This window comes from Aspergillus stella-maris (genome assembly GCF_047715825.1).
Source record: "Aspergillus stella-maris strain CBS 113639 unplaced genomic scaffold BDV14scaffold_15, whole genome shotgun sequence".
Classification (NCBI taxonomy): Eukaryota; Fungi; Ascomycota; class Eurotiomycetes; order Eurotiales; family Aspergillaceae; genus Aspergillus; species Aspergillus stella-maris.
In genome coordinates, this window is record NW_027396809.1 from 37,971 (window position 1) to 55,752 (window position 17,782).

Below are 17,782 nucleotides of genomic sequence, written 5' to 3' on the forward strand. Positions count from 1 at the left end.
AGAGGTAAATTTGGGACTGGAATTTGATTGAAAGCTTGAAATTAATTGATTCTCGCCTGACGCTAAATGTACGTGGATCCTATACTGAATGTGTTCCTAACAATGTTTACACCTGGTCCTCAATGCCTTTCTTAAGATGCGACGCGGACAAGATGTCGTTCCCCTTGTCGTCCAGTCGAGCTTGAGTGGTCTTGAAAATTTTGGGAACGCCAGTCTCCTCAAACTCTGCACCATTGACGATCATCCGCGCGATTCCCTTTGCCGACAAGAAGATCTGCGGCATGCCATGTCCGTTAAAACCGGCGACGATGAATTGACCAGGCTTGCTGGGGACACTTCCGACATGAGGAAGCGAGTCAGTCGTGTATCCCATAACTATAGCACGTCAGTTTTCTGTTTGTGATGATATTCTGGAAGACTTACTGCCGGTCCAGACGCGATCCGTATAGGCACCAGTATTTTCCCAGCCGTAAAAGTACTTTTGCATATAACCATCAAAGTGGTGTGCTGCGGATTGAATAAGGTTGGCGTCGTCGGTGACATTATACCAGTTACTCAAATCCTGGACGTAGACCGATCTGGCGCCTCCAACAATGATACTTCCGTCTGGACGGGGGACCAAATACTCGTAGATTCCCTCCTTGATGCGAACCGTATATGACGAATCTAGAGTTGGACTCATGGGGTCTGGCTTGACTGGTGTCACAACGCGACTGCAGATGCCTCTGACAGGGACGATCTTGCCATGATACTCCGAAGCAATGCCGGCCGTATAAGCGTTAGAGGCAAAGACAACCTGCTTCGCCTGGATCGATCCTCGCTCGGTCTGGACTGTCCACTTCCCTTCCGAATCAGGAGACTCGGATATACTCAAGACAGGGGTGTTCGTCTGTAGATTGGCCCCTTTCGCGATCGCTTTCTTCAAAAGTCCGACGATGAGCTTGTACGGCCATAGACGGCCAGCGCGATAGCTGAAACATCCAACTGCCCCCTTGACACCGGAAATCTAACTGATCATCAGCGACTTCTTAGGCGATTTACTCGGGAAAATGCCATACCATCTCAGCCTCCTTGCCAGTCTTGTACGCAGCGTACTTTGTAGGCTCCGACCCCTGCTCCATCATGCTCCTGTATCCATTCTCGAGCTTTGTAGTATGCGCCTCGTCCAACTGTACATCATGCGCTTGAGATACATGCAAATCGCATGCGATTTTCTCGCGCTGTACGACCGCCTCGATGGCTGGAATGTGCGCGCACTCAAATGCCGCGAGTTCTGCTGCAGCTTCAACTCCGTACTTCTCGGCGACAGTGCCGACAAAGTTATACACGTCGGGCTTTAAGTGGCCACCTGTCACTTTGTCAACAAAGATCACGATGTGAGAGCTGATGCCACGTACCATTCCGCCCGGTCGCGCCCGAACAAACTTGTCGCGCCTCTAGAATGGTGATTGAAGGTCGCGATGAGGGATCGGCCTGGTCAAGAATGTGGTAGGCTGTTGATGCGCCCGCGTACCCAGCACCGATAATGACAATGTCGGTTGTCTCGGGGAGGTCCTTTGTCGACCGATGGCTGTCCAGGACATCGGGCTCGGTGCGCCAGAAGGGCGTGATGCTGTTTGCGACCGGGAAAGGTTTGAATGTCATTGTGAAGTAGGTGGTTGACCAGAGAATGCCTAGACGCGCAGTGGTATGTGACTGGTATAGATCTTATAAGATAAGATAGGAGAGTATAGCAATCACCCCACTCGGTTGGAGACAATCAATCAGTCGGTTGGAGAATCACTCGTTATCATTAATCGACCGGAGCTTAAGTCAGTTTCCGGTGCATTGGCCGGTCTTATCTCTTGTGCTCCGGTGCGTGGCAGTAGCAATTACTCCATAATGACTCCAACTGGAGACAACTGGCAGCATCCGGTCTGTCTTCATATATCCTGATATCATACCACAGCGTCTACATTCTCAGTCTACTCTCTTATCTTGACTAATTATCACAATGACTGGAAACAAACACGTCGTCTTTGACGTCGTTGGAACATGCGTCTCCTTCGATGCCTACTTCAACGCCATCGACCAAGCAATTGGGGACCGTCTGCGCGCCAACAACATCACCCCTCAATTCTTCGGATACAGCTGGATGACAGCCGCGGAACTTGAATTCACATTTCTTTCAATATCCGAGAGGCATAGACCATACAAGCAAATTCTTGAAGCAGTCTTTTACCGAACACTATGGATGGCTGGCATTCGAAATCCCCGGGCGCTGGCAACGGACGAAGAGCGCGATCAGTGCATCCAAGGTTACTGGCATTTGGCAATTCGGCCAGATGTCAAAGAGTGCTTTTCCAAGCTACGAGAAAATGGATTTACCGTTTGGTGTTTGACGACTGGGGACATGGCTCGAGTCCGTGGATACTTTGAGCAAGGGAACGTTGACATGCCCTTGGAAAACATCATCAGCTGTGACAGCAAGGGCGTTGCAAAACCAGCATTGGGTGCTTACCGGCCAGTATTTGAACAATTCGCAGCTGGAGACGACAAGTGGTTTGCCGCTGCACACATGTGGGATGTCTCGGCCGCTGTCAAGGTCGGATTCCGAGGAGCATACTGCACTGTATATGAGCAGGATCCTTGTCTAGAGATTTTTGATGCGAAAATGGATGTCATTGCAGACAGCTTGGTGGAGATGGCAGAGAAGGTTGTCAAAGCGTCATAGGCCTAATATGTACATATTATTGAAATGAAAAATTAGATGTATCAAACCCTGCATCAAATCCGTACCCCGGAATCCCCAGAAACTCTTGTAGTATTCGTAGCTCGGGGTGAGTATTATCGAATGATAGCGCACCATCGGCGGTGGCTGATCGAATTGATATGGTCCCATTGCTATAGCTCAAAGTATTTGAAGAAGGTTGTACCCCATAGTCGGGCATATCGGTCGATGGGATATCGTTTGAGTTCATCAAGTCGTCTAAGGTACGGGTAGAGGGCGTAACCATCTGCTCCGGCAAGGGGGGCATGGTGCTTGATTTCCATGCCGACTCCCAGTTCTTGAAGTTTTCATAATCTGAACCAGTGCTTCTACCCTCATGCTTATCCGTCGTGTGAAGCAGACGAGCTAAAGCGCGCTCGAGAGACTCTAGAAGAGCCACTTCAGATCGAGCAGAGTCTCCAGCTGCAGCCATCTCCTTGATCATGTCAAGTCCATCGCGCAGCTGAGTACGGAACAGAGCCGACTGCTTCTCTATGGATTGGGCAATCAGGACTAGGAGCGACGCGCGGCATGAGCTATACTCGATATAGGAAGACCGTGCTAACCCAGGCCCGTTGTCTCGCACGTCACGACACAGGCTGAGTGCTTCTTGGGCAGCCCCAATGCAGTACTCAACAAGCTCTTGACGGTAGATGGTATAATTACTAGAACCATTCTCAGAGGTCGTAATTGATGTGCTTCCAGGGCTGCGCGTCTCACTCGCCCCAGGGGATGCTGGTGAGCGGGATGAAGCTCTGTTGAGAAGTAGTGGCCGACCGATAAACATCTTGACTAGGCAGTACTCAAGACGAAGTTGCGCCAGCGCTCTATAATCACAATCGTCATGTGGAATATCGCTGTGCACCCTCTCTGGTAATGTCTGCCACCAGGAGTCAAGGTCTTTCTTCCTAGCAATCAACCGCGATAGTACGGACAGGCGCTCGCCTTTGCCGCAAGTTCGATATAGAAAACTGAGCTATAACTTTAGTACTGTTATCGATTTCTTTTTTCAAAGAACAGTCCAACTTACAGGTCGTGAGAAATCTCCTCCAGCCGCTTCGTCAGAAGGACAGATGCAAGCGTGTAAGGAAGGGTGGACTGGGTGTTTGGGCCTTGGGTGGCTTCGTTGTGAGTAGGAAGATGCGCATCAACGTCCGAACTGTGCGTTGAGAGTGGCCGACCGTGGAATATCGATACTTTTCTACTTCAAGCATCAGTCAAATGTAAAGGCTTAGTCCAGCAGGGCTTCGCACCTCTCGAGCGTATATGCCGTCCACCATATCCGATTTCTTGTCTCGATCATAGCAGCACTCAGGCCTGTGCCTGTATACTTCCGATGCATTCCATTCTGCATGCCCAGACGATTGGTGAGTGTAATGTAGATATACCCAAGTCCTGAAGCATCTACTGAGAGCGCATAGACAGCGAATAAAAGACAGGTCTGGACGCTCTCCAAAGACGAGGCTTCAATGATCTCTGGAAGAAACTGAATCGCTTGCTGGTAAAACATAGTTCCCAGCGCATCTTCAGAACTCTCAGTATTGGTACTCCAGGATCTCTGACTCAAGGCCTCAAGATAGGCGTACTGTGTTGCAATGGCAAACACCGTGAGAATTATGCTGACCACTGCGACGCTCTTTTTGCTGAATTTCCCTGGGTCGTCATATAGGATATGTAGCTTCTCTGTGAGCCATCCCCGATCAACATAGAAGTAGTATGTCTGTGCATGTTTGAAGAAGACGTTGACCAGAAAGTCAGCAACATGGCGTGGCGGGCAGCAGGAGATGGCTGCCGCAATCCTGTTGACTCCGTATTGCAACTGCTCAGCTCGCGCGTAGTTGGAAACTTTCAGCGTGCTTTGCGGGTGCTGGACGGACAATTAGTTAGCTTTTATGCTGTATGGAACGCATATGTGGCTCTTACCATGCGGTCCTCGATATGTCGTTTTACGCGCATCGAGAAGTTCCAGTAGGAAAACTCGCCCGAGTAGTCTTCTTGCTTTAGCATCAGACAACGAATTGATAGGGTATACATACGTGTCGTCGTGTCTTCTACTGGGTCAATAGTACAGACTTCATCCTCAATTGGGTCTTCTTCAGCAGGTAAGGGGGTTGCAGGATGGTCGCTGTTTTGATCATGTTGGTCTAGGGCCCTGGACATCCGTCGCAGACTGTCCACGTCAAGAGCTATGCCTTCAAACTTGTGCTTCAAGATATTTTCCATATACGAAACACGCTCCAGCAGCTCTGGGATGTTTACCTCTGGAATTGGAATGGATGGAGATCTATCGGTTGTCAGTCAGTAGTTGGTGGAGGAGGAGTTGATACTCACTCGGCGATGGGAGGAAGGCAGTCGCTCTGTTCATCCTGAGGAAACTGCGGCAGACGCTTGAACTCGCAATGGCGACCAAGATGAATACACCTCAAGCAGGGGAAGCCACCTTCACATCGCTCCTTCAGTCTCCGGCATCGATCACACCTGCTTCATCAGTTGCTTATCGCCAGAGTTGTAGGACAACTACATACGCACGAGCTGTTCGCCTCCTATCCTCTCGAGTTCTTCGCCGCTTCTCCATTTTTATTTCAGTATCATGTATACAGAGCGGAAAGGACGATCAGGATGCATTTGAATAAGGACAACAAGAGCGGGGACAGCCAAGTATTGCCACGTCCAGTGCCTATATCTCGCGCTAATATAGGGCCTGATAAGGACCTCAGCTATCTAATTTGATAAACTACTGCGCGAAGTCTAATCTATGGACAGCTCGAGACTCAAGGATCCCCTCCTCTCAACATGATGGACAAAGACAGAGACCCTGTCTCCAGACCAGAAAGGATTTCCCCCGCGCTGCCGCAGCGCACGCGCCTGATGAGCTGGGAAGAGCGCGTACGGCATGCGAATCACGATGAGTCTCATCTGCAATAGAGTTACACACTGCAGCACACTGACTGTTCCGCAAACACAATCGATGCTGGAACCTAAACAAGGGGCAGCTGCTGCCTGGCTTTGTTCGTTCAGCCTCGCCATGATATAATCTCCCTAAAACGTCCCTTCGAGTCGCCTCTCAACCAAGGACTACCTTCCCCAAATTATGGATCAATATCTTCTTGACAACGTTCAGCGGTATCAAACGCTCGTCAGGCGATTCAAGCCTTCAGGTACCAATGACCCACGCAGGCAGCTATCAACAAACCCCAATCTACTCGTAGCGACGCGTATTCGCCCGCTGTTGGAGTCGGAAACGCAGTCAGGCCAGGCTCCAGGCATTTTTCCTCGTCCAGGCCAAGATGGGGTCATCGATGTCCATGAAATGCGAAAGGTAGTGCAAGGCCTACCTACAATGAGTGTGAGACGCGAATCAACCAATGTCTGGAAGACTACCTAACAAGTTGTACAATAGTCGTTCTGTTTCAGATCCGATCAAACCTTCCATCCCCATCAATCGACTGAAATAATCTACAATGACATCGTGAAGTCCCTGATCCCCTTTGCACTCGGGGGCCGAGTAGGAACACTCTTTGTCTCCGGGCACACTGGCTCTGGTAGGAACTATACCACTCGTGGGCTGGAAAAGTTGATCGCAGGCTCGCTGTTTGAGGCTGTCCAATCAATGCAGCAAGTCCACATCTCCGTTGTTGAACTTACTGGCAACTCTGCCTATGGCAAGTATACCTTGCTGATATCTCTGTGTCAATGCGCTAACCTTTAATAATCAGACCTCCTGAACAACCGTGCACTGCTCCAAATCATCGAGGATGCTTCTGGGCAATTCCAGCCAGAGGGGGTAGTGGAAGACCAAGTCTTAGACCCTAACGCATTCTCCCACTCCATGTCAAAGGCCTCCAGAGCTATAAAAAGCAATGGTCCATCAAATTCTCATATCGTCTATCGCATCCGAATCAAAGACAACTCCGGGGCTGGGCCAGGCGGATCACTGTATATGGTCAGTCTTGCATGCTCGGAGGCCGAATGGGACGCTGCAGACACTGCGACTGATCGTGTCAAAGAAAATCGCGAGACTGGTCTCAGTTTATCCACTCTCAAAGATTGTATGCGAGCAATGGCTCAGGTGAACCCTGATGCTACTGCAGGTGGCAAGGGGAAGCAGCCTCATGTTCCTTTCCGTCAGAGTGCGTTGACCAAAGTAGTCAAGCACTTGTTCGAACCTGGTAGCAACACCAACTGCAAAACAGTCTTTCTGGCATGTGTCAACCCAAGCTTCCTAAATGTGGACGCTGCCAAAAGCACTCTTCGATACGCAGAGATGTTGCGGGGCCCAAATCCCAAGGCTGGTGATTATGACCCAGCGGTGCCCTCAACCTGGAGCAACAAGAATGTCAAGAACTATATCAAGCTGCAGGTAAGTCAATCCCGACTACGCCATATCCGTCACTAACTATTGCAATGCAGTCGGGGTACTTGCCCGTCACTGCTTACGATCTCGCTCCCACCGAGACGGGCGAAGAGCTACTGCGTCTTCCGGTCGATGAATTTGTCAGGCGCTGTCTTCTTTCCCCAGATGTGACTGAAGAGCAAGCAAGAGCATTTCATGCGAAGCTCTGGGCACTACATGTCAAATCGCGACGAAAGAGCAATCCCGAGCGGAAGCCGGATATTGACGACGCCGTGAAGAACAGTAACAGTCGGACCAGTGTCGAGCCCGACAATGAGAGAGCAAAGCTGCCTTTCAAAGAACGACTTCGTCCTGGAATGGCCGCCCGGTGGAATGCGCCGTGGGATATCTTGAAGCATTCCCCCGCTCGGAATTTGGCAGTAATTTTGTCTTCCGGGGAAGATGGCAACTGTCGTTGTGCCATGGTACTACCAGGAGCTACTGCAGATGTCTATGAGGTGCATCTCTGGAAGCAACTAGTAATCAATATTGGCGATATGGAAGCAGAGGTTGTGTTGGAGTATGACCGTGCAACTCGATACTATCGCATTGTTGCGTAGAAGATAAGATATCACGGCCAACTCCAGCGGCCCGTTAAGCCCGTCAAGACTGAATAAAGTACCTTTCCCCGCGTATACATTCTGTCTCTGTTCATTTTCCTGTAATCATGTCTTCTCGTCAAGTCACCTTTGCTGCAGCCCAGCTGGGCCCCAACCAGCGCGGCGACTCGCGACAATCTATACTCTCGCGCATGATCGCTCTACTCGACCAGGCCGTCTCCCAGAATCCCCCAGCGCAAGTAGTTGTCTTCCCCGAATTGGCTTTTACAACTTTTTTCCCTCGCCATTTTATCCCCGATCACGAAGAACTCGAGAGCTACTTCGAACACGAGTCGCCTGAACACCCAGTCGACCAATCTTCCAACGTGAAACCCTTTTTCGACCACGTCAAGAAACTCGGCGTCGATGTATACGTGGGATATGCAGAGGCATGGAAAGAGGACAATAAAACAGAATACTACAATTCAGCCGTCTACTACTCTGGTCGTCTAGGCAAGGTCCTCGCAAAGTACCGCAAAGTGCACCTCCCAGGCGTATTCGAGCCCTTCCCTGAACCTGGCGCAACGCAGCAGCTTGAAAAGCGATACTTTAAGAATGGAAGCCACTTTGACGCCTTCCGAGTTCCTGGACTAGTCGACGATGCTCTCAAATCCACATCAGGCGCGTCCACCGGCGAAACCGACGGTCGCGGCGACCCGATCTTTGGAATGCTCATCTGCAACGACCGCCGCTGGCCAGAGGGATGGCGCGCATACGGTCTGCAAGGCGCCGAAGTGATTCTTTGCGGCTACAATACAACCGCCTACGCCCCCCAACTGCTCGGCAGCGACCTGTACGAATCGAAACCACTAAGTCGCGAAGAAGCCGAACAAGAAGTCCTCTTCCACAACAAACTTAGTCTCACAGGGAACAGCTACATGAACGCTTGCTTCAGCGTGAATGTGGCCAAGGCCGGGGAGGAAGACGGCCACCCCCTTATTGCGGGCACTTGCATTGTTGATCCCAAGGGGTACGTGGTTGCGGAGGCCGAAACAAAAGGAGATGAGATTGTATCAGCGACATTAGACCTGAGGAAGTGTCGGGCTGGCAAGACCAAGACGTTTGATCTGGGGCGGCATCGGAGGCTGGACGCGTATGGGCTGTTGCTGGAGCGCGCAGGCGTGGAGGAACCGCCTTTGTTGTCTTGATCCCATCATCCCAACAACTTTCCTTCAGTCTGGAATCTGGACTCTCCACGGATACTTTTCCGTGCCAAGAACAGTCTTGACCCTTTTGTTTGGTCGTCTGGTTGTTGAGTGGGTCGCTGGAATGCACGAGTCAGCGACTCGCACAGCAGACCCGGATCCTACCCCGGGGAGAGAAGCAATGCTGTGCAGAGTGCAGAGACGGGCAGAGATGGGCAGAGATGTTGAATTGCTTGTATATAATGTAACTATGACAAGAAGTCGCATCGTCATCATGTACAGAGTGTTTACATTGAGAATTCAAGATAGAAGTCTCTACAGGCTTTGGCTAAAGTAGGGCTCACCTGCCCCGTGATATATATTTGGGACGTACCCAATACAGATTAGAGGGACAACCAGCACTAGCATACGACACAAATGACTGTTCGCATTTGTAAACAAGTTGAACCCTTCAGATGATAGTGAAGTAATAGATTCTAGATTGAATAAGATCGATGCACCCCGCTTGGAGGGCAATGGTGTGGCTTGTGGGTGTTGGAGTAATAGATAAGCGTGGACCCCCAGACTCTTTGACCGCCGCTCTGGAGTCCAATCTTGGAGTCATCTCTCCAACTGTCGCTCTGAAGCTTACTTGCAATCATGGCTACCAGTTATACTGCTGTAGAGACCGTCCAGCCTGCTCCATCGGCCAGGTCGCCGCGGTCGCGTCGCAACCGCCCGTGCGACTTTTGCCGGTATCGCAAAGTGGCCTGCAAGATAAGCACTCCAGGTCTGCCCTGTGAACTCTGCGTGGCAAAGCACCATGACTGTACCTTCGAAGAGGCTCCTCGCAAGCGTCGACGGGTCCGTACGTCTGTCTCTCCTGCGCCAGCCAGCAATTTAGAGCCTGCTGGCGGCGAAAGACAAGCAATGGCCGATCTTCCCATGTTTGGCCCCGATCTGACAGGCCAACATGTCGATGAACTGCATATCGAACACGACTTCAAGACCGATTTCGGTGCATTTGATCTCGCTCCACCGTCTTCTGCACTTGCAGCTGAGCTACAGTCGCCCCCACAGCAACTTTCTGATCACAATGCATACAGCCCGCTGGACGCTATTCACCCAAGTCCCACAGCTGTCGCATCAGCACCTGCTCAGCGAGACACAACTCCTAGGTCAACATCAACTCGATCTCGCCGTGGACAAACAGTGACATCCCCAGCATGCTCTGGCAGCTCAAGACGTCGATCGCTGTCACCATTGATGCGCTTCGTTGGCTCCTCAGGGGACCTTGACACCCACCTTCTTGCACATCGGCACTACGATAACCAAAATCTTTCAGTGTCTCGACATACCAATGTCACGTACCAGCGCCTTCAAGACTTGGATAGAGCGCTTGCAGCATCACGGGCGCCGCCGATGCTGGCAATGAGTCGGGACCCGTCGCTATCAAGAGGACATGAAATCGTTGATCCCAATCTGGTTCAAGATGCACAGCAAGAGATTGACGAGCTGCTCACTGCCGACACCGTCGCCAGACTTGCTGCACTGTTCGCTCAATTTGTCCATCCCTATTTGCCGATTATCAGCAGGGGGACCCTCCTATCTGACAGTTCGGCTCTATTCGACTCCCCTGCTCTCCTAGCTGCAATTGCCGCTACATCAAGCCACTTTGTCGACTACGATGATGTTCTGTGTCTGAAATCACCTCCTCTCTCTGCCCGAAGACTCTATCAACTCAGCTGGCAGTTACTGCAAGAGGACCTGGCCTCTCCACGACTATCGACCGTCCAGACCCTGATCTTACTCCTCCAGCGGCACTTACCCGACGAACCTCCTTTGGAGGGCTCCATGGACTCCAACATTCGCGGCCTTCTCGTCTCATCAACGTATGGACTAGGCTTACATCGAGATCCAGGCAACTGGGACACGCTTTCACCGGACCAACGGAAACTTCGCAAATGCCTTTGGTGGGTGTCGTGGGTGACTGAAAAGTGGATGGCCTTTAGCGACGGTCGACCAAGTCAATATCACCGCGATGAGTATAACATCACGCCTCTGGAGGAAGCAGATGTACATGCGCTGAATGGAGGGTCTTCTGTTCCATCGCCCTTCATATGCCTGAACAAGCTCACCTTCATTCTCGACGACGTCACTCGATCCTTTTTCACCCTTGCCGCGTCGGAACGCACCTCCAGCTCCCTCTCGGTGTGCCTTGACCTGGCCAAAAACCTCCGACTCCGCTTGAAGACGTGGCTCGACAGCTTACCAGATCAATTGCGACCTCATGATCGACGAGCTCTGATGGATACGGATGAAGCCGACGATTCGGAGCCTGACAGCAGTTTCTCATTGAACCTGGCCTATATGACCACTCAGCTGGCCATCTACCGGGCGCTGATCCGCCCAATATCTCTGGTTGCATTGCAATGTCAGACAAATTCCAGCTCTATCACCTTGGATATCGACTTGGACGCCGCTGAAGCTGTGGTAGAGGGCGCGATATCCAACACCAGGTCCCTTGTTTCATCGCTGACGCGAATCACGACTGCCGAGTGGGATTCATTCTGGCCGGGCTGTAAGTCGTTAACATCCCAATAAATCAATGACAGATACTCATCTTGGGAATAGGGTCTCGACATAACTTTGCTGCGATCTCGACACTCCTCTTGCACCTTTACCTCCTCACCTCGCGCTTCCAAGCGTGGCCAATGAGTACACCCTCATCCAACCAGTCAGGAACCTTCTCCCTTACCAGCCAGTTTGAGAAGCTGCAAGCGCTCATGCCCAAGTGGCGGCGACACCTGATTCTAGCGAGCCGCGGTGCTGGTGGTCGCAAGGGCCTCACTAACCTTGCCCTCCTACGTCTCGACGCTCTTATGAATGAGTGGAAAGAAGAAGAGAAGACTGGAAGATCACCAACACCCGTCACATAGCGAATTCTTCTATTGCTCTAGATTAAAGGCTTGATCTTATCGTCATATTTGAGCTCCCTGAATGCCACTGGTCGCGGTAACTCAAACATACTGGGACAAGTGCCATACATGATCCCGCCAGCCCTGAAGACTGGATGCAGCTTGGTCACATCGGCTGTCGCTCGATCTTCAGCGATCGCATCACTCCAGATGTGGAAGCGAACCACCTCCACAATGACTAAGGTCGACGTCCGTACTGAAGGATCTCTTTTGCTGAAGAAATCCTGCACCGAATGAAGTTTACACTCCACCGAGTACGGCGACTCAGCGACATGAGCAGGCTTGACGAGGTCGCTGGGCTTCTGGGTAAGACCAGTCATCGGCCACTCCGAGACATTCCGGGGAGTGTTGACAGAGGCAAAATTGGCAGCTTCAATCAGCCACTCACTAGTCATGGAAATGCACATTTCCTTGGTCGCAAGGAGGTTGGTGAGAGTGTCGTTGGCCGTCCTGCTGGTAAAGGAGATGGAATACATCGGAGGCTGTAAATATTTAGACAACATTCAATAATCAATAGTATCAGACATACATCAACAGCAGCACACTGCCAGAACGAAAACGGAGCCAAATTCGCCGTCTTTCCATCAGCAGAAACGGTACTGGCCAGGGCAATGGGCCGCGGAACCGTGGCAGAGACGAGAAGCTTATAGTTCATCCACTGCCCGCGCCCTTCTTCGCCCGGGTCAATGGTAGTAAATTTATGCTTCTTCCAGTCGTCATTGGTCGCTCCGTCCCCAGGGTGCCAGTCTGGCTTTGGTGTCTTTGTGAATTTCAGCTGTTCGTGCTGGAAATCAGGCCTGGAGCCCTCGACGGCAGCAAAGTCGGCGTGGGGATTGCGCTTGATGGCGGCTTCGCGGTCGTCGGCCTCAACTTGGTTTTGAGACATCGTTACTTGTAAAAATTGTCCCGAGAGAAAGATGTAAATGTTTGTTGTCCTCTTCCCCGTCGGCATAACGGCGAATTGGCCGTTGCGTCACTGATAGCATAAAAGTGTCCACTTATCCACTTAATTATGCAGTAATTACTCAGCAGTGAACTATTCTCGGCAGTTGTTCGATTTGTAGTGCCGTATTTCGTATTTTCTCTGTTGATCGTCTTGTTTTGCCTTATCATGCCTCGTCGTCCTCATACGAAGTCTCGCTCCGGGTGCCAGCGATGCAAAGAAAAGCACATCAAATGTGACGAGGCTCGTCCTGCCTGCAGTGCCTGCGTCAGGTACAATGTGCCCTGTATCCCAAAGGTCCCGAAAACTTCATCTTCGCGTCCTTCATCTTCAGCCCCAGCTCCAGGCACCAGCGCAGAGTCCAGCCGCATCGCATCGCCTGCTCAAACACACTCACCACGACGGTCAAGCTTGACGATTTGGGAGTTTGAACTGTTACATAATTGGACTATCCAAGTTTCTGAATCATTCGAAGTTAGCCCTGGCTTCCACAATGCCTGGCGAGACCGCGCTGTCAAGGAAGCACTCAACCATGAATGGTTTCTTCATATGATTCTCGTTCTATCTGCCCTCCATATGGCTTTGACAAAACACCCATCATTTACCGAAACCCATCGAGCATTCATTTTGCAAGGATGCTCAGACGCGACCACGCGCTTTCGACAAGAAGCAGAAAACCCCAGCGACCGCAACTGTCACGCTATCCAGGCCTTCCCATTCTTCTTGACCATATACGCTCTAGCATTAGGCCAACTAGACCGCGAAGTCAAAAGCGAAGCGGCAATTCTTGACGAAATAATTGGCATCATGGTCCTAATCAAAGGCCACCGACTCGTCAAAGACACCACCAACCCATTCATCGCTCTGCAAGACGACCACTGGGTACAAGAGGGAGACTTTCGCGGCGACCAAACGGATGCCCAATTCGATTCGGACCTCACTCTAGCCCTCCGCCAGTTGCAACCGTGGATCGAAGGCTCCAGCGACAGTCTATCTGTCAAGGCCATCAACACCGAAGCTGTTCGCGCCTTCATCAGAGGACTAGAGTCTCATCTTCATCGCAATGTGAGAGCGCTGGCATGGCCGACCGAGGTCGAAAGCAACTACCTCGATCTACTCCGACAGCGGAACCCAACAGCGATAGTCATTCTAGCTTACTACGCGGTCGTCCTTGGACAAAGCAGTTCACAGTGGTGGTGTGCTAACTGGGGAGTGCGACTGGGTTCGGTTATTGTAGCAATTTTGCCTGCAGAGTATAGAGAGGCTGTCTCCTGGCCGCTGCAGATGTTGAACCTGCGGGATGGGGCGGTGCAAGTGCGATGACTTTAGTATTCCAAATAGACCACACCGATAAAACCAATGTCATACTTCGTTCAGCAAACACGAGGCCATGACTGCAGAATATCAAGCAATAAAGGCTCATCCCAACGATGCCAAGGTGCGTCTAAATCTCCAGCCAGCGTATGCGTATACAACCACGCCTCAGCCTCAATGCTGCCCCTGACCATCTGAGGCCGAGGCTCTAAAACTGACAAATCATGAGAAAGCAAATAGTAATATGATCATATTAGCGGCGAGATCTATCAAAAGCATCCAAGTGAATCGGGCTCCAAAGTGGATGTGTGCAGTTCTTCATGCTCAGGGACCGAATACGCATACGCTTGGGGCTAAGTTGTATACGATCAAGTGGGTCGGCCTCAAAAAAACACAGTATATAAGACATGTCATTGCAGTGGGTGAAGCATTAAATCAATTAAACCAAACTAGAAAACATGAAGCTCTCATTCCTCCTCGAAACAGTCCTCTTCGGCCTCGCCGCCGCTTCAAGCTGCCCCTTCGCCCACGACCAAGGGCACAAATGGCAGAAGCCACGACCAGAAGACCGTAAACCAGCCCTATTCATCTTTCGGTATAACAAACTAATAGAGAACAGGCCGCTCCCCCTGTCCGGGCCTGAATGTGCTAGCAAACCACGGCTGGCTCCCGCGCTCCGGCAAAGACATCGACCTGGCAACTCTCCGCACCGCCGTCTCAGGCGCCTACAACTACGAACGCACCTCCTTCGACGATGCCTTCCAGCAAGCGCTCGACTTTAACCTCTCGACATCCGGAGATAGCTCTACATTCCACCTCTCCGACCTGCGCTGGCACGACGCCGTTGAATTTGATGGCTCTCTCTCGCGGAACGACGCATACTTTGGTGATAATCTGCATTTTAATCTGGCTATCTGGGGAAGTGTTGCGGAGCGACTGAACCTCTATGATACCGGCGAATGTGGAAACGAGACATACGTCACCGTTGAATCTGCGGCTCGCGCTCGTGCTGCACGAGTTGAAGACGCGAAGCGGGCGAATCCAATGTTCAATGCTTCGGTAAATGAAATGCAGGGGAGTCCCGGGACTACGGCGCTTTACCTAACGACGTTGTGGGATGATGAGGCGGATGCAGCGCCGAAGAGTTGGGTCAAGTCTTTCTTCGGTGAGTTGCTCTTATACCTTCAATGGTTTACATGTGAGAGAGAGGATGTGTGCTAATGAGAGCAGAGGACGAGCGTATTCCTTATATCGAGGGATACAAGCCACCCGTCAAGCCAAGGAACATGACCGATATTTTGAATATGAATCTGAGAGTTTTGGCTGTTAAGGTATAGAGGGTCTGTTACGTCGGGCTATAGTTTGTTTTAACGTTATGTTTAATCCTGCTCTACATTATTGCTAGCCATTCTGATTGCTATCATTTGGATGCTTTTCCATCATAAATCAATTGTTTTCGTTTCCTCCTCACTGTCATCCCAGTTCGCATAAGACCACTGCAATCACAATCAAAGACAGCATGAGCGTCGTGAAACATTTTCAAGGTGCTGGAGCAAAGGCAACCGTAGCGCATGAAGCCTGGCAGGAGCCGTATGCAGCGTTACATTTGAATATAGCCGGAGGCGCAGCAGCAGCCTCGACAGTTCCAAAGGTAAACCCAGCCGCAGAGTAGCAAGCCATGACTACCTGCACACATCCGGTTTGGCAGGAGCCATAGCCTGCTAGACCTGCGAAAGCCCCGTTCGCACAAAGGAGCGTGAGAATGTCGTTGACGGTCGGAATCTTCATGCTCGCGGAACCTGTTGCGATGATCAAATGGCAATGTTTAGTTGAACTGCAAGATACACAGTGTAAAAGGAATAGGACCGGATAGGCCACTTACTGGAAGGAGAGCACCTTATGCGATATGCATTGGAATTTTAGAACATGCGGGCCGTCTATATGGCACTTTTCAAAGAGAGAACACTGGGTTAAGAGTGATCGGAACCATCACGTTGCGCTGGCTTTGCTCTCCGTACTAGCGATCTACGGCTGTGGACATAGATCTTTTCATCAATCAATCATAATCGTACCATCACCCTCCGGACCGCCACGGGTAGAGGGAACATTGCGTCGTCTTGGTTCAAAGCTATCCATATTGCCTGGCTACTCGAGTCTCAAATCAATGTTGGGACTTTCATTACCACTAGAAGATATAATTTTGTTGGTTCCGTGGTTGGATGAGCGCTTGACCCCAATCTCGACATGTTCATTAAAATATTAATCAAGTAGAAGACAAACCCAAAATGAGTATAGTAGAAGAGTTCAAGAGCTGAGGACAGTTTCGTCAGCCGTCAGGCTAGCCCATCTCCAGCAGGCGTCCCAGAGACGATTCTGAACTTCAGTGTCGTGGCTGACCTGGGCCGGCGCGTCCTCCTTCTGGCCGACATAGTATCGTCGCTTACCAGCAAAGGCTGGATCGAGACTCACAGCCACAAGGTCTCGGCCTGAATCCTTGTTGGTGCGTAAAGCTGAGGTGAAGTGCCTTAGCACAGGCATGAGGAAACCAACGACCGCCATTATTCTCTGAACAGAGCCCTTTTGCTCCACCTGCGCTCTCGACTGGACGAGACCACCAGGGTCCATGGCGGTGACTGTGATATTCGATAGCTTGGGGTTCTGGATAAATAGATATTAATACTGCAACTCAGCATGGTAAAAGGTGGAATCACCTTCTGAAGACGGTTATTAAGGTCTTCAGCGAAAACAACATTTGCAAGCTTGGCGGTTCCATATCTCTGGAACCCTCGGTCGTGAATGAGATCCTTAGGATCAGGTGTTGGTTTGACAAGCTCCTCGATGTTGTCTGGTATTACCGGAGTCAATGAAGAGAGAGGATTGGGTCTCTCGGGATAGTGCGCAGTCGACCCCAGCATGACAATTCGTCCTATGTTTGAATCCATGCTGCCAAGTAGCTTCAGAATGAGAAGGTAGTGAGACAGATGGCTGACTTGGAACGTCGCGTCGTAGCCATCGGAGGTATATTTCTGCCCGGCCTCAAGCGACCAGGTGAACGCATTGCAGACAATGGCCGAGATAGACGGTATTTTCTTGGAGGATACCCGGGCTGCGACGTCGTCCGCAAATGAACGTACTGCTGACAGATTTCCAAGGTCAAGTACTTCGATGTGAACCTTTGCCTGGGGATATCTGGAAGCGAGCTGGACTAGCTTGGCAGTGTTCTGGTCTTTTTCTGGTGATGGATTGCGCACGGTGGCTATCAGGGTATGCTCGGGATATCGGATGAGGAAGGCTTCGACAAAGCCGAGGCCCAGAGAGCCGTTCGCTCCGGTGATAATGATAGTGCCGGCCATGTTGAAGGAAATGGTAATTTGGAATTTGATAACTCTGGATTAGACATGTTCTCACTGCTTTTATACGTGAAGTTGTTTGTCATTTGCGATTTGAAATCAAGACAAGAGGTTGTACAAGGTCTGCTGGATGGAGTAGATGCAGTGCTTGGCGAACCAGTATCTTGAAGTTCTAATAGGATCTGTTCTTCTGTATAGAACTCTCGATCTTCACAGGGCAGCGTTCCACTCTCTTCGATTCATGATGACGCGCTTTTCCATTCTAGGAAGGCGTAAGTCTTGGCATAGACATACGCTAACCACTTCAGGCTAGACCGTTATCAGGGGGGGTC

The 17,782-nt window shown here is 50.9% G+C and overlaps 11 protein-coding genes across 11 annotated transcripts; 7 read left to right on the plus strand and 4 right to left on the minus strand.

Annotated features, from left to right (window-relative positions):
- Nucleotides 1-27: 27 nt before the first annotated feature.
- On the minus strand, nt 28-1,860 carry BDV14DRAFT_170036 (NAD(P)/FAD-dependent oxidoreductase). Its single transcript, XM_073768137.1, has 4 exons — nt 1,398-1,860; nt 1,059-1,348; nt 424-1,006; nt 28-375 (listed from the first exon to the last, which is right to left on the minus strand). The coding sequence occupies exons 1-4, from the start codon at nt 1,642-1,644 to the stop codon at nt 107-109; spliced, it is 1,389 nt and encodes a 462-aa protein (XP_073630039.1). The 5' UTR covers nt 1,645-1,860; the 3' UTR covers nt 28-106.
- A 69-nt stretch (nt 1,861-1,929) lies between these two features.
- Nucleotides 1,930-2,726, plus strand: BDV14DRAFT_170037 (putative 2-haloalkanoic acid dehalogenase). Its single transcript, XM_073768138.1, has one exon. The coding sequence runs from the start codon at nt 1,994-1,996 to the stop codon at nt 2,711-2,713; it is 720 nt and encodes a 239-aa protein (XP_073630040.1). The 5' UTR covers nt 1,930-1,993; the 3' UTR covers nt 2,714-2,726.
- A 100-nt stretch (nt 2,727-2,826) lies between these two features.
- On the minus strand, nt 2,827-5,324 carry BDV14DRAFT_198176 (transcription factor domain-containing protein; the record flags this gene model as incomplete). The annotated part of the gene is made up of 8 exons (XM_073772851.1): nt 2,827-2,883; nt 2,916-3,720; nt 3,780-3,950; nt 4,003-4,616; nt 4,673-4,740; nt 4,786-5,033; nt 5,081-5,227; nt 5,275-5,324. The coding sequence occupies 8 exons, from the start codon at nt 5,322-5,324 to the stop codon at nt 2,827-2,829; spliced, it is 2,160 nt and encodes a 719-aa protein (XP_073630041.1).
- A 1,084-nt stretch (nt 5,325-6,408) lies between these two features.
- On the plus strand, nt 6,409-7,702 carry BDV14DRAFT_198177 (P-loop containing nucleoside triphosphate hydrolase protein; the record flags this gene model as incomplete). Its single annotated transcript, XM_073772852.1, has 3 exons — nt 6,409-6,415; nt 6,466-7,109; nt 7,160-7,702. 3 exons carry the CDS (start codon nt 6,409-6,411, stop codon nt 7,700-7,702), a joined length of 1,194 nt encoding a protein of 397 aa, XP_073630042.1.
- Nucleotides 7,703-7,808: 106 nt separating this feature from the next.
- BDV14DRAFT_207589 (carbon-nitrogen hydrolase) lies at nt 7,809-9,017 on the plus strand (the record flags this gene model as incomplete). The annotated part of the gene is made up of 1 exon (XM_073775169.1): nt 7,809-9,017. A coding segment is annotated over one exon (1,081 nt), but the record flags the coding sequence as incomplete, so codon positions are not given.
- A 508-nt stretch (nt 9,018-9,525) lies between these two features.
- On the plus strand, nt 9,526-11,804 carry BDV14DRAFT_198179 (Zn(II)2Cys6 transcription factor; the record flags this gene model as incomplete). Its single annotated transcript, XM_073772853.1, has 2 exons — nt 9,526-11,446; nt 11,500-11,804. 2 exons carry the CDS (start codon nt 9,526-9,528, stop codon nt 11,802-11,804), a joined length of 2,226 nt encoding a protein of 741 aa, XP_073630044.1.
- BDV14DRAFT_170043 (flavin reductase family protein) lies at nt 11,671-12,503 on the minus strand (the record flags this gene model as incomplete). The annotated part of the gene is made up of 2 exons (XM_073768139.1): nt 12,373-12,503; nt 11,671-12,325 (listed from the first exon to the last, which is right to left on the minus strand). Coding segments are annotated over exons 1-2 (625 nt in total), but the record flags the coding sequence as incomplete, so codon positions are not given.
- Nucleotides 12,478-12,781, plus strand: BDV14DRAFT_170044 (uncharacterized protein). Its single transcript, XM_073768140.1, has one exon. It carries the CDS (start codon nt 12,544-12,546, stop codon nt 12,739-12,741), a length of 198 nt encoding a protein of 65 aa, XP_073630046.1. The 5' UTR covers nt 12,478-12,543; the 3' UTR covers nt 12,742-12,781.
- A 173-nt stretch (nt 12,782-12,954) lies between these two features.
- Nucleotides 12,955-14,109, plus strand: BDV14DRAFT_198181 (Zn(II)2Cys6 transcription factor domain-containing protein; the record flags this gene model as incomplete). Its single annotated transcript, XM_073772854.1, has 1 exon — nt 12,955-14,109. The coding sequence occupies one exon, from the start codon at nt 12,955-12,957 to the stop codon at nt 14,107-14,109; it is 1,155 nt and encodes a 384-aa protein (XP_073630047.1).
- Nucleotides 14,110-14,558: 449 nt separating this feature from the next.
- BDV14DRAFT_198182 (Chloroperoxidase) lies at nt 14,559-15,437 on the plus strand (the record flags this gene model as incomplete). Its single annotated transcript, XM_073772855.1, has 3 exons — nt 14,559-14,670; nt 14,720-15,265; nt 15,331-15,437. 3 exons carry the CDS (start codon nt 14,559-14,561, stop codon nt 15,435-15,437), a joined length of 765 nt encoding a protein of 254 aa, XP_073630048.1.
- A 967-nt stretch (nt 15,438-16,404) lies between these two features.
- On the minus strand, nt 16,405-17,453 carry BDV14DRAFT_198183 (uncharacterized protein; the record flags this gene model as incomplete). The annotated part of the gene is made up of 2 exons (XM_073772856.1): nt 16,405-16,758; nt 16,812-17,453. 2 exons carry the CDS (start codon nt 17,451-17,453, stop codon nt 16,405-16,407), a joined length of 996 nt encoding a protein of 331 aa, XP_073630049.1.
- Between the last annotated feature and the right edge of the window lie 329 nt (nt 17,454-17,782).

What these genes read in the sequence shown, in the direction of transcription:
- BDV14DRAFT_170044 (XM_073768140.1), top strand. Translation starts at nt 12,544, where the DNA reads ATGCTTCTTCCAGTCGTCATTGGTCGCTCCGTCCCCAGGGTGCCAGTC.
- BDV14DRAFT_170037 (XM_073768138.1), top strand. Translation starts at nt 1,994, where the DNA reads ATGACTGGAAACAAACACGTCGTCTTTGACGTCGTTGGAACATGCGTC.
- BDV14DRAFT_170036 (XM_073768137.1), bottom strand. Translation starts at nt 1,644, where the DNA reads ATGACATTCAAACCTTTCCCGGTCGCAAACAGCATCACGCCCTTCTGG. An exon ending in GGGCGCGACCGGGCGGAATG is followed by an intron (nt 1,349 to 1,397) that starts GTACGTGGCATC and finishes ACAAAGTGACAG; the next exon opens with GTGGCCACTTAAAGCCCGAC. An exon ending in GGATCGCGTCTGGACCGGCA is followed by an intron (nt 376 to 423) that starts GTAAGTCTTCCA and finishes GACGTGCTATAG; the next exon opens with TTATGGGATACACGACTGAC.